Here is a 13,329-nt window from a genome sequence, read left to right on the forward strand (position 1 = left end):
CCAAACGTCGTCACGCATACTGCCGTCGGTCCCCGCAATCACTTGAACCGTCCCGGGGCTCGCTCGCTGCTCCATATGGACGCCCAGACCACAACGGCCGAACCTCAACATCCTTATCCTTCCAGTCCTTGGACATCTGCCTCGACGATATCATCGAGCACACCGAATCCGACGACACCATCGGCGACGAGTACTCACAGCGCTTCCGCCGTCGAGGGCTCCTTCTTCCCCGACCCGTCCGCCACACAATTCCATTCTCACCTCGATCTCCTCCCCTTTCTCCTCCCACAGCAGTCCAACATTTACCACGCTCAACTCCTCCACTACAATAAGCTCATATCCCCATCCCGCGGCGGCGGCCTGCAGACACCGCCACTCCCTCCCGTCATCTCTGCTCCTCATATCCAGGCAGCGCCTCGGTCGCGATCTTCTAGCAAGGTGTCGCTAAGAGACGCCTCCGGTAAGGGGAGCACAGCTGGAGGCCATGGGAGTAGGTCACATCAGAATTTAGACAAGAGTCGATCGGTTGCCGCCTCCAAGGAGGTTCCGTCCAAAATGTCTTCAAAGCAGGCCGCCGACTCATCGAGGCATTTACCCCGACGGTCCGCACCTTCGGCTCAGTCCCACTCTAGTTCAGTGCCCTCGACGCCTCACCAGCACGCTCGTCAATTTTCACTTGAGGACCGCGAGCCGTCGCCCACGGGGACAAATAACCATTCCCCACGATCAGCTTATTCTGAGACACATAGCACGTTATCCTCGCTTCAGCCTTTACCGCCGCGAATATCGAGTTGCAAATACGAGACTGCCCAAATAAACTCTCGGAGGAGAATACCGTATTCGGTCGGCAATGATCGTCTGGAAAAGCTGGACTTGAGGACGGTCAAGAGCAAGTTGGCCGAGGATGAAGAGCGAAAATTGGCGACAGATATGAGAGAGGTCTACGACCGATTACTCCCCACCGCTGCTGTGGAAGAGAATCGCAAGAAATTGGTCTCAAAGCTCGAAAAGACCTTCAACGACGAATGGCCAGGCCACGATATCCGCGTAAATCTTTTTGGGTCTTCTGGGAATCTTCTTTGTTCGGATGATTCTGATGGTACGTCCACACCCTCAATCTGCATGATTTACAGACTAACCCTATCTAGTGGACATTTGCATCACAACCGCATGGCGCGAATTGGAGGATGTCTGCATGATCGCCAACCTCCTAGCAAAGCGTATGTATCTTTCCCCAAGTCGCCAACAACTCGCTGACATCAACAGGGGGGATGGAGAAGGTTGTCTGTATTTCGGCCGCCAAGGTGCCCATCGTCAAGATCTGGGATCCTGAACTGGGCCTTGCCTGCGATATGAATGTCAACAATACCCTTGCGCTCGAAAATACACGCATGGTTCGAACATATATCGATATTGACCCGAGAGTTCGAGAGCTTGCAATGATTGTAAAGTATTGGACACGGAGAAGAATAGTCAATGATGCCGGTATGTTGTTGTTTTGCCACCCCTTTCAACTTGTCTAACGGTTTAATAGCGTTTGGTGGCACATTGAGTTCCTACACATGGATCTGCCTGATTATCGCGTTCCTGCAGCTGCGCAGCCCTCCCGTTCTTCCCGCATTGCATCAGTCGCCACACAAGTTACCCAAACCCGACGGTACCACCCCCGACTTCGCGGACGATATTGACAAACTGGCTGGTTATGGAAAAAAGAACAAGTCATCTACTGCGGAGCTTTTGTTTCAGTTCTTTCGTTTCTACGCTCACGAGTTTGATTACGATAAGCACGTTCTCTCGGTGCGGCAGGGCAAACTGATCACAAAGCACGAAAAGAAGTGGCATTATGCGATCAACAATCAGCTCTGTGTGGAAGAGCCGTTCAATACTTCTCGTAACCTCGGAAACACCGCTGATGACTATTCTTTTCGCGGTTTACATATGGAGTTGCGTCGAGCGTTTGATCTGATTTCAGTGGCAAACTTCGAGGAGGCATGCGAGCAATACGTGTTCCCTAAAGAGGAGGAAAGAGTATGGTCTCGACCGGCACCGCAACCTCGACCTGCTCTGCTTAGGAGCTCCTCGCAGACACATTCAGGCCGAGGAGGTCGTGGGAACCACCGTGGCGGAAGACATAACAATAATTACCGAGGCGGAAATTCGAATCGACGTGCATCTGCAGGTGTTCCACAGTTCGACGCCAACAACAACAATATGTTTATGCAGCCAGTCAACATGGCGCAGGATCTACAGTGGTACCAAAACCAACAGTTCCAGTTTCAGTACGCACAGCAGGATCTCATGACTCAAATGGCGTTGCACCAGGAGAACATGCGGCTATTGTATGCCAGTCAATCACCAGCATTTATGCAGCATCAAGCCCAGGCTCAGGCTCAAGCTCAAGCGATGGGTCAACAGCAGCAACAACAGAGGATGTCTACGAGTACAGGATCTGGCCAGCAGCAGCCTCAACAGACATCAGATCGTTCCAGGACAAATTCATTTGATAATCCGCCGCTCAGCGCTCCTCTTCGACCAGATCTGTATGCTCTATATGGAATGACTTTGGGCACTCCCTTTTTTCCCCAAGCGGGCGCAAGTTATGGAACGTATCCCTCGTCTCCTGCTAGTACCTCGGGTGCTGCCCAAGACTTTCGTCGCCCGCTTCAGCGAAATGGTATAAATAATGAAACAGGTGTCCAAGGATCCAATAGTGCTCTTCGTTCACACTCGCAGCCTGCATCTCGATCTCCATCTACAGCACAAGCAGCTCCAGGTTATTTCGGTGCCCAATCTTACAATGGTCCAAGCCATTCTCGAGGTGTTAACGGCAACCCAATTCCAAGCTTTATGTCTGATGATACAGATTTCGACGAGACTCCCAAGGCACACACGGACTCACCACAATCGGAAGAGGGCAAATATTCTGTTTACTTGTCGGAAAGCCCAAGTCCCAGCAAGCAGCCTCAGCCACAAGCTGTGACGAATGGTCTTGCTTTTGGGGATGTCTCCGGTCAGAGCCCAGGTCGGCGACGACTCTCAACAGATCAACTTCCCCAGACAATTCTCGACCGCCGAATGAAGAGGACATCCCGGTCGCCTTCACCTTTGGGCCATGCACGGAATTTCTCGTCCACTGCGTCATCGGCACCTTTGGCACAAGGCCCTTTCCCTGGAGGTCAAAACAAGAACCTTTCGCGCCCACTGGTTGTTAATGGATCTAGTCTCAAGACAAGCGTGACTCAAAGCCCACGCCAACCACCTTCGGGAACAGGTAGCACTACCTCTGATGAGTCGACCAACCTTGAGAACCCCTTGCAGATTCACGGCTCAAATGGTGTTCCCAGCTTTCCGGTTGATGGACCCGTCATGCCGCAGGCTGTACCTGAAGCATCTATGAACCAACAAGGTGCCTACAACCCGGTTCCTGTAGTGGCCAATGGCTCCGCTGCCCCAATGATGGCTGCAGCTCCATCCACGGCAGACGATCCATCATTTCGCGATCGTATTGCGATGATGAGCGCTTACTACATGGCAAGTCCTCATATCGTACAGGACCCGGTGGTGGCAGTAAACTCTCGACTTTCACCTTCGACACGCCAACGCCTTATGTCGCGTCAGCAGAATGGCATGATTGCTCCTCTTGATCTTGCCATTGCTGAGAACCGTATCAACAGACCACCAGTTGGTCAAGATTTTGCTCATCTTTCGCCAGTTTACGAGAACCGCACTCCTTCTCCCACAGTTGTTCGAAAGGATGGACCTTGGAAGTCAGAGAAGCAGAACAGTCCTAAGACAGGAAGAGGAGATGGACCAAAGTCCGGCCAGAAAACCGAAGAGCGAACTCAAGAGCCTCAAGAGGGTACAAAGTCTCAGAAGAACCAGAAGTCGGGTTCTCAAAAGGTCAACGGAGCCCGAGAAAACGGCCACGTTCGTGGAGCTAGAAGTGAAACCGACGGCGGTTGGCAAAAAGCAGGCAAGGGAAAGAAGAAGGGTGCCAACAACAACGGGCAACAAGGAAATAGCGAGCAGCCACCCAAGCATGAGTCGGAACGAAAGGGCGGTTAATCGATAGTCTCGATCTGAGAAGTGACGAGACATGTCGACGGTCCCCTTGAAGAGTGTCTTTGGGAGAAGCCTGTAAGCAGGACCTTGATCTTAACCGGCAGTTTGTCATTTTGGATACGGCAACTTGCAATGTTGACACGCAATCAACGATTCACGATGACTTGAAAAGCCCAAAAGCATGAGGGGGAGAGCTGGCACATTGGAGATTATTCTGGATGGTTTCCAGATATTGACATATGTAGCAAGAGTGTACGATTGATGTCCAACGGTGTTACTCATAGCATTTATAACGCAGCGGTCTGCGGACTTGACATACAGATTGGCAACGTCGGGGAGCGGCATGGAAGAGCAGAAGGACAACAAGGCCGGATCCGCTGGCAAGATGAGAGCGAAGATGGGTGGATGGGTGGTAGGCTGGTCGGTCGGTTGGTTGGTTGCAAGCACACATGGAAACGAAGAGGCGTTGGCGTCTTTCTACACATGGCCGGTTGGGAGGAGGCGTTTTATATACACAGCTGCAATTGCATTTAAGACAAGTCCATCTTAGGGGGGGCACGACAGCGGTTCATATCCTTACAGGCTGCATGGGCAAAGAAGGGTCAAGCGGTTTTTTTTAGATGGTTGTCAGTAAAAAGCATGGGCAGATGTAACGAAGCACAGAAAAGAGGTAAATGAAAGTTTTAATGCATATTGGTTTCTTGAACTGCGAAGACTGGCCCATACTCTTCAGATCAGTCAGTAGGTTACTGATGATGAAGCATTCGCCATCCCCGCGGTCTCCACTCGGAGGTCCGCGGTGATGATCTCCGGATCAGATAATAACTCGGACTACTCTACGATTTATCGCCCTTTTCATTCCGTATAACCGCCAAAATCGGTGGGGACGGTGCCGAAGTTCCGTCAATCTGAGACGCAAAGCACGATTACATGATGTATTATCCAAGACTCTGCAGCTTCTCGCGCGGTAATTTTGTTCGCTCCCGAGAGCTTATCAATAGAGGGGTTTCATTACTAAGGGCTATGGTTGTCTTTGAGAGGCTGAAATAGTGCTGACACATTGGTTCCGTTAGTTGCCGTTTGGTAGATCCGGTGTGTAAGTTGAAGTATAAAGATGTCGGCATGATTCCACTTCAAGGTCATTGTGTTCCTCACACTTGTTCTCATACCTCACTCTACTCTCACGATAAAAGATCCTAACACATTCACGGATACTATCACGATGAGCATGCTTTCAGCCGAAGTCACGGAATGGGGTCAACCTCCCAAGTCCATCAAAGTTCCCCCTCCTGCAGCTCCAGTTCACGACAACGAGACAGAGATCAAGGTCCTCGCTGCAGGTCTTCATCAACTCGTCCGCACACGCGCAGCGGGGAAACACTACACTGCTACTGAACTCCCCCACATCCCCGGTGTCGACGGCGTAGGCATTGATGTCTCAACCGGCAAGAAAGTGTACTTTTCCCTGTTGGGCACAAAGCAGGGCAGTTACGCCGAGATCGTCAATGCGCCAACTCACAATATCGTTGAGCTTCCCGAGGGCGTAGACCCTGTTGTTGCAGCTGCTATGGTCAATCCCGTCATGGCGAGCTGGATGGCGTTGAGGAAGCGTGTTGATTGGACTGGAAAGGAGGGCAAACCTTACAAGGTCTTCATCAACGGCGTCACCAGCGCCAGTGGAAAGATTGCTATCAAGGTAGCTCGTCACCTCGGAGCTACAACCGTCGTAGGTGCAGCTCGCAACAAGGACGCGATGTCAAAGCTGGACCTCGACGCCAGCGTTGTTCTTCAAGAACCCAACGCCACAGACTTCTCCGCCGCAGCAGACGCAGACATTGTTCTCGACTTTCTCTACGGACCGTGGCCGAATGCGTTCCTGTTGAGTCCTACCACGGCTAGTGCTAAGAACCCCATTACGTGGATCAACATTGGATCTATGGCAGGTGATATGGGCGATATTTCGGCGATGGGGCTGAGGAGGAGAGATGTCACGGTGCGGGGCTCGGGGCCGGGCGCGTGGGACCCGAGGGAGCTGGGGGTTGAGACGGAGGGAATGTTGAAGGTTCTTGTGGGATTGGGAGATGATGGGTTGAAGAAGTATAGGATTGAGGATGTTGAAGAGGGTTGGGGTGATAAGGGGAGGGATAGAGTTGTTTTTGTGTTTGGTGAAAAGGCTTGAGGGGGTGAGTGAGTATAGGGTGAGGAGGAAGATAATGAGATTCTACGAACCACAATGACATCAATTGACTGCTTTACCATGGTAGATTGCAATCTTTTATTAAGACTTAGTATTTTGAAAATAGAATCGAAACCGTGAATGCTGGCGAGACATGTAGCCGATGTAGAAAGTGAGATCGAATGCCTCCATCCGACCATGAATACCGTTATCAAGAGAAAGGTTCATCGAATAAGACTTTGTTCACCGTCGAATTCACACTGGATCAACAACAGCTTGCAGGAGCAAGTCATCAGCTGACCGACTTTCATTATCGGCTTCCGAGAAATAAAATATGTCTACTGAATAAATGCGTCAGCTGCGGCTTGTCTCATCGCCATGTGAGGGGCACCAAGATGAACTTGCTGTGTTATGCAGTAGCAAGGGCAGGTCAGAAAGCTTAGGACTTTTATCCTAAGTGATAAAAAAGCTGAGGTAAATTTAGCGTCAGTTTAGGTGACTCTTTACTGAGTTTATTTTGACATCCTCTTCTAAAGTCTTATGCTCACCTAGGGTAGGTAGCCTAGCCCTGACAACAGAAATCGGGCATATTCTGCTACAGAAATGATATCATCGCATGAAATGAGGCAGTTGTCGAATGGCTTGTTATCCTTTCAACGCCTATCGATGGTTCTGACCGTTAAACGTTGCCTGGAATACGATGCATGTACCGTACGTACATGTTTCATGCATGCAGCTTTTAATGCCCTGTTCTGCTGAAAAGCTGACACGGAGAAGAATGTGCCGACATAGAATCCAAAAAGGGAATATCGTATTCATCTATTGTGCTGGCTTATGATTGCTCTGTGACGGGAACTTTGATGAGCAGATATGATTGACAAGTCCCTGTGTACCTTCACATCACATGCTGTTATAAAAGGAAGTCTTAGAAGTTGGCCAAAACGAGTTTATAAATAGCAAGAGACAAGCTGGTGGACTTGAAGGAGTATTCCAAGGCAATTCTCTACGGTATATAAGGTAATCAAGAGGGTTCATCTCAAAGTTTATCGATGAGTCCTTGACGAGTCCTATACCGCGATAAGATTGAATGAGCGAGTGAGTAAGTTTCTGAGACTCCTCCCCCGCAATGCATCTTACCTCTTTGCGCCAGATGCAGCAACAAACTTGCTGGGGATAGAGATCCACTGAACAAGCAGGCATTGCATTCCCATAAATGCCATGCTAATTGCATCAGTTCTAACAGTGTAATTTCTGTAGGCAAGTACCGTATCATGGATACTTTCTTCTATCAGGCGCCTCTTACCGTTGCTCAACTCAATTCATCTGCCTTAATCGGAACGGTCCGTACTGTGCCAATCCTATGAAGCAGTTCTTCTCCGACTCAAATTACTATTTGTTTCCTTTACTTCTTCTCACCGTTTCTCGCATTCGTTTTGCGACCCCTCTCTTCTTCACGGTTGCACAAGAGAAACTAAGAGTTTATGGGCGCCCGCTAATAAAGGCCCAGACGCCAAGCTGTGATTGCCCCAGTTTTCAACCCCAGTTTCGTTAGTCAGAACCCCCAGACTCCGTCCGACCAGAGCCAGAGGCAGAGGCCGAGGGACAGTCCTAAACCCACCTTTAAGACCCAAGCGTCCTCCACTTTCTGTCAATGACTTCCCGGGTCCCGATCTTGACCTTGCATTGACTCTGATCTCAAGACGACGACAATAACTGAAGACGCCAAATCACCGACTACAAGACCTCGCTGTTACGATCGACAGATACAGCCTTCACTTGACTCGTCAGTACGCCTTCGCGCGCCTAATCTTCCCAGACGAGTTTGGTCTGAGCGTGGCAATACCAGTTCCAGCCGTCTGGAACCCTCCACCAACGTCGCACCAAAGATCCGACAACCCCGGCTGTACGGACGATCCAACAACATCTTCGACTCTAGATACACGAAACAGCTCAAGACCTAATCCGCATTCGTATACGTTACAAATCCCACATACGCCACCCTCCAGCGAGGCACCTCTTTGCCACGCTGTGACTACAATGCTGTGGTCAGGCGCTGGCATTGACGCTGCGCTCCTCATCGCGGCCTGATGCGCTCCCTCCGAGGTTCCGTCCCAACCGGCGACAAACATTCTAATCTTTCCATGAGGGTCGATATGGTCTCAAGAACCTCCAGCGATGGCCCTCCGCCCGGAGGAGGCCGGCAATGGAAGTCATTGATCAACAAGATCCCGAGACGAGGGGTATGCTAGTCAAGTTCATGATCAGAGAATTCATACTGACGAACTGGTATAGATCAAAATAATCAGTCAACATGCCCCCGAAACTAGTACCTCCGACCTCGACCTTCACCTCCGATCTCCAGATAGCCACTCCACGAACCCTTTAGAAAGCCAAGAAACTCATATCCGGCAACTACAGACCATTCTTCAGCGGATGCCCCGCAACTTTCCTACTACGCCCAACCACGTCGACTCAGCCTACAAAGATTTTACAAAATACAAAGAGCAATGTGCTACGCTATGTCGACATATCCTTACAGAAGAACTCGGCCGCGGCTCTCGTAATGGTGGCGACCTCCCCCGCCGTGACTCAACCGTCGAGTCTCCGCAAAGTCCTGGCCAGATCTACGACACAAGGAGTTCCTTCAGTGGAAGAAGTCTTGCAGAGGTTGTGTCCGGGAGCGTTGGAAAGAGCATACATCAGACTGATGCCTGGCTGTCCTCTGTGCGCGACTGGAAGAACTACCTCGAGTCTCTTGCCGATGCTTGCCGGACGAGTCTAATTGAGACCTACAAGAACAACGAGCGCGATGCAACACCGGAACAGGTGGACGCCTTGTTCACGAATAAGCGCTTCCGAAAAGAGGCTGTGCAGCGAATGCGCAATGCCAGTGTAACCCGGGTCATGTCGGCAGATCCCCAATTCGTGTGTGGTCCTGGTCAGATATGCACGAGACAACAGCTGACAAATTGTAGTTTCCGAAATATGAAATGCGCTTTTACGATTACGAGAGAATTAAGCAGGAGTTGAACGAGATCAGACAGCTTCTACAGACAGGAGAGTCTGGCATCTCACCTGACCGGACCATCAAAGAGTTTGCAATCTCACAGCGCGGCGATGCGATACTAGAGTTTGCCAACAATGCGCCTGGATGTAACCACAGCGATCCAGCACTACGTTTTCGAGTCTCATCTTACATGCTCGCAGAGACGTCGCCTATCTTTGCGCGCATGTTTGCAGGGCACTCTAGCAGTCTCCATCTCTACGACGATGACGATATATCGGCACTGCTCCCACTACCCCCAACAAAATACTTCTGCAAGGATGGCTCTGAAGCCAAACTTTATCGCATGCCGCAGGTTGAGTTAAACCACCTGGGTTCTCTGGAGATTCTATTACACGCAGCACACATGCATAACGAAATGGTTCCACGAGAAATCGAGTTCGAGCAGTTCGTTGCTATCGCCGAGTGTTGCATGCGATACAAGAGTACTTCACCCCTGGAACTCATCGTTGAACATCGATGGCTGCCACAATGGATGCACAAGGGTGCTGATGACATGCCTGACGGGCTCTTGGTCATCAGCTACGCGTTTGGACTCCGTCGACTGTTCTCGCGCATGTCGAAGACTACAATTCTGAATCTTGTGGACGAGAAAGAACTACTAGCTAAACCCTGGCCACAGAAAATTAAGGATAAAATCTGGGCTGTTCGTTGCGCAAAGATGGCACAGATCCACGAGTGCTGCGTCAGTACTATCCGAGAATACATGCGGGAACCAACACACAATACGTTGGAAGGCTCGGAAGAGCTTTCATTGGATACACGAGCCAGCTTTTCCTCGGACAGTTTACCACCGACGATGCTGACGAGTACACCAAGATGTCCCAAGGGCAGCCATTGGTGTGATGCCACAAACCTCGGATGGCTGATGCTACTTTACAATGAGATGAACCTGCTGCCTCATATTATGGCACCTGATGTCTTGTCTCATTTGCCCAGGGCACAGCCGCAGTCGAAGAGTTTGGCGCAGATTGTGGATGCCTTGAGAAGGATTCCCGCACCGCCAACACCCGTCCATCGAGGCGTGTGTGATCCTGGGCCCATGTTCCGCTCTGCTATCAGCGATATCTATAATAGTGTGCTGGGCTTGACGCTCTTCGATATTAGTGGGAAGAGCCATGGCTGGGGACTCTCGAAGCACAGAGAACGAGAACCTCAAACTCAACTCAACAAAGGCCTTGATCGGATGGCTGCACCTGATCCGAACTACAGCGTTGCTACCGAGTTCCCCGAGATTGTTCGTCTTCGTATCTTATGCCAGCTGGATGAAATCGACGATCTGCACACAGCAGCCATGATCAACCGCGCATACTACGAGACCTACAAGAAGCATGAACTGTATTTGATGAGGAACATTCTCCGCATGGATCGGAAACGAACAGCGACTCGCAGTCACATACCGATCGGCCCTAACACCAACGAAGAGAAGGTTCTCAGAGATGAATCGGAAGTGTTGAAGCGCACGCCAGCTGATACTGCAGACGGTATCACTCTTCACAGCGTCGTTGAAACGGAAGGAGACTACACAGACTCCGATTCGGACAGTGACAGTCTTTACTCAACTTCAGTGACTCCATCCCTTCCAAGATCAGCTGCTACTACAAGCACAACCACCAGGGGCCGTGATTACCAGGGATCGTCAGACCCTGCGCGGATCACGGATAGCCCCGCACGGACACCACGGGCCCGGACCGGGACACCCACATCAAGATCCACCGGCATCGGATCTCCGACGACCCCTCGGCAGGGCCTATTTGACCCACCACCGCCTCCAACCACGGCACCACCCATAACCACAATCGACGAGCCTCCTCTCACAGTCGAGGAAGCAAACCGAATTCTTTGGCCAGAAGACGTCATCCGAGCCTCCGAGTCACCATTACCGATATCCCCAACAGGCATAGAAGGCATTCGCGAAAAGTTCCGCGCCGGCGATCCCGCGTTCGACGCAGGACTCGAAGAGAAGACACTTGTGCCGACCGGAGAAAAGCAGTTACGAAGTGAACATGACAGACAGGTTGGAATACTAAAAGGTGGTGATCCTTCAAGTAAATGATGCAAAGATCTACATGACATTTATACGTTTGCATACGCAATTTTGGAACATCTACATATAATAGCGAGCGATACTTGGATGGACATGATATATATTGTGGTTTGGCGCCCAAGTGACTTAGCATGGCATGGCACGCTGATACCCCTTGGCGCTTGAGGAGTTGAACTGTTGTATATTTGATATTATTACATATATTGATCGGCTATGGCTTATTTGGCGTTGACTATAATTTTTTCACGGTAACTACACGTCATACCTTTTGCTTTTGCTTGTGCTATGACATAACTTGTTTTTTGATCATACCGTGCTTTAGTGCCATGATCTGCATGTGTCTCTTGACCTTTATCTCATACCTATACTCCCCTTTCTCTGCTCCTTCATCTCACAAACATACTCATTACATCAATCAATAGACCAATACCATCGCCTCAAAAGTTTCCGGTCATGTCATCGGAGGCCAACACATGAGAATGATAAACTCTGTCCCTCCTGGGTATACTCACCCGAGTCAAATGTTCAGTAAGTGTGATCCTGTGAGTAGTGGGGTAAGTAGCGGCTAATTGTCCATCCTAGCACCACCAGGGACCGGGAATGGTTTGAGGATGATTACATGGCTTTCAGTAGCATCTTCTACCATACATGTGATGAACCGTGGAGTAATGCAGTCAAGTTTACAAACCATGGATTGGGACTAAACCCGGAGCACTATACGTGGGCCCACGGTGTCGGTACCGTCATACTCAAACTGAGCGTTCCCCTCACAGAAGACCCAGCCTCAAAGGCGAGAAGAATTTGGGCGAGCTTGTACTAAAGAACGTTATCTGTGCGCCAAACTACATATGCAATGTTATCGGCGGCAATATCGCACAGGATGGTTACTTGGCCGAAGTTGGTCCCTGTAGTATTAAGTGCAGAGGGGACATACGTGACAGTATGGGATCCCGGGTCGCACACTTCCGGCAAAACAGGCACTCGATACAGCAGATTGAAGTCAGAATATGGGGTCCTCCATTGGGTCGAGAGATAAAGGAGAGATCGACATCCCCCCAGCGCATCAGGTACGACTTGCCATACTTCAAACACGACATACAGGCTAAATGGCCAGCAGAGGAGAGATGTCGCTTCGAGAGGTACAGATCAACCCGTTTCCCTTCAGTTAATATTGGGGAAAAGCCTTGGTCAGAGGAAGAGCTACAGTGGCTTGGAAACGAGGGCATAAACTTCGACAAAATGGTCGAGAGGGCTAAGATTCGTCATCACGAGGAACACCCTGCGGATGCTGGGATCAAGACTCGCAAAATTGTCACGGTTTTGAGAGGAAAACACCGAGCACAGTGGCTGAAGAACCCGTTCCAGGAGCACTTTGACCTTCATACGAGATCCTGTGAAGCGTACAGGTGCGACCGGGCGTTTTCCTTCGCCCAGAACGGTTTTGTGAATCAAGTGTGGGGTGATGCCCAGCAGTTCATGTGCATGTATGGTTACAGGTATGAAGTTGACGACGACTATAGGATGGCAGCTATGCAGGTCAAGGATATCATAAGAGAGCAGGGATTGGAGGTTTCTGACGATGAGGAGTGGGAAGACGAGGACGAGGACGAGAATGCGTGGGAGGATACGGACGAGGACGTTTGTGAGTGTGAGCACGATAAGTGCGAGTGCGCTGAGGGTATTGACTAAGTCACGGGGGATTTGTGACAGTATCTGAGATTGGTAGAATATGGTATGGGACTAATGGTGGAGTTTGGAGGCTCTTGGCGAGATACACTACGGGAGGTCGATGTTAGCTTCGGGGTTCAATGAAAGCTCCGATGTGTTCCATATATCAAGATGCATACCAACTTAGTCATTCGAGGTGATGTGTACTTTGTAAGTTCATTGGCTAGAAGGACGATAATGGCGTGGAAGTTTGCGGCTTACAGCCTTATGCCAAAGTTGATGGCGAGTCAGCAGGAAAGGAGGCTGATCTGG

The 13,329-nt window shown here is 50.4% G+C and overlaps 4 protein-coding genes across 4 annotated transcripts; all 4 read left to right on the forward strand.

The window, feature by feature from the left end:
• Window positions 1-75: 75 nt before the first annotated feature.
• Window positions 76-4,065, forward strand: FPRO_01808 (putative polynucleotide adenylyltransferase; the record flags this gene model as incomplete). Its single annotated transcript, XM_031227361.1, has 4 exons — window positions 76-1,099; window positions 1,149-1,220; window positions 1,267-1,485; window positions 1,535-4,065. The coding sequence occupies 4 exons, from the start codon at window positions 76-78 to the stop codon at window positions 4,063-4,065; spliced, it is 3,846 nt and encodes a 1,281-aa protein (XP_031074665.1).
• A 1,219-nt stretch (window positions 4,066-5,284) lies between these two features.
• FPRO_01807 (uncharacterized protein) lies at window positions 5,285-6,241 on the forward strand (the record flags this gene model as incomplete). Its single annotated transcript, XM_031227373.1, has 1 exon — window positions 5,285-6,241. One exon carries the CDS (start codon window positions 5,285-5,287, stop codon window positions 6,239-6,241), a length of 957 nt encoding a protein of 318 aa, XP_031074666.1.
• Window positions 6,242-8,391: 2,150 nt separating this feature from the next.
• On the forward strand, window positions 8,392-11,358 carry FPRO_01806 (uncharacterized protein; the record flags this gene model as incomplete). Its single annotated transcript, XM_031227384.1, has 3 exons — window positions 8,392-8,478; window positions 8,531-9,163; window positions 9,214-11,358. The coding sequence occupies 3 exons, from the start codon at window positions 8,392-8,394 to the stop codon at window positions 11,356-11,358; spliced, it is 2,865 nt and encodes a 954-aa protein (XP_031074667.1).
• A 933-nt stretch (window positions 11,359-12,291) lies between these two features.
• FPRO_01805 (uncharacterized protein) lies at window positions 12,292-13,038 on the forward strand (the record flags this gene model as incomplete). Its single annotated transcript, XM_031227395.1, has 1 exon — window positions 12,292-13,038. One exon carries the CDS (start codon window positions 12,292-12,294, stop codon window positions 13,036-13,038), a length of 747 nt encoding a protein of 248 aa, XP_031074668.1.
• Window positions 13,039-13,329: the final 291 nt, after the last annotated feature.

Source organism: Fusarium proliferatum (assembly GCF_900067095.1).
Source record: "Fusarium proliferatum ET1 genome assembly, contig: FPRO_scaffold001, whole genome shotgun sequence".
Taxonomy (NCBI): domain Eukaryota; kingdom Fungi; phylum Ascomycota; class Sordariomycetes; order Hypocreales; family Nectriaceae; genus Fusarium; species Fusarium proliferatum.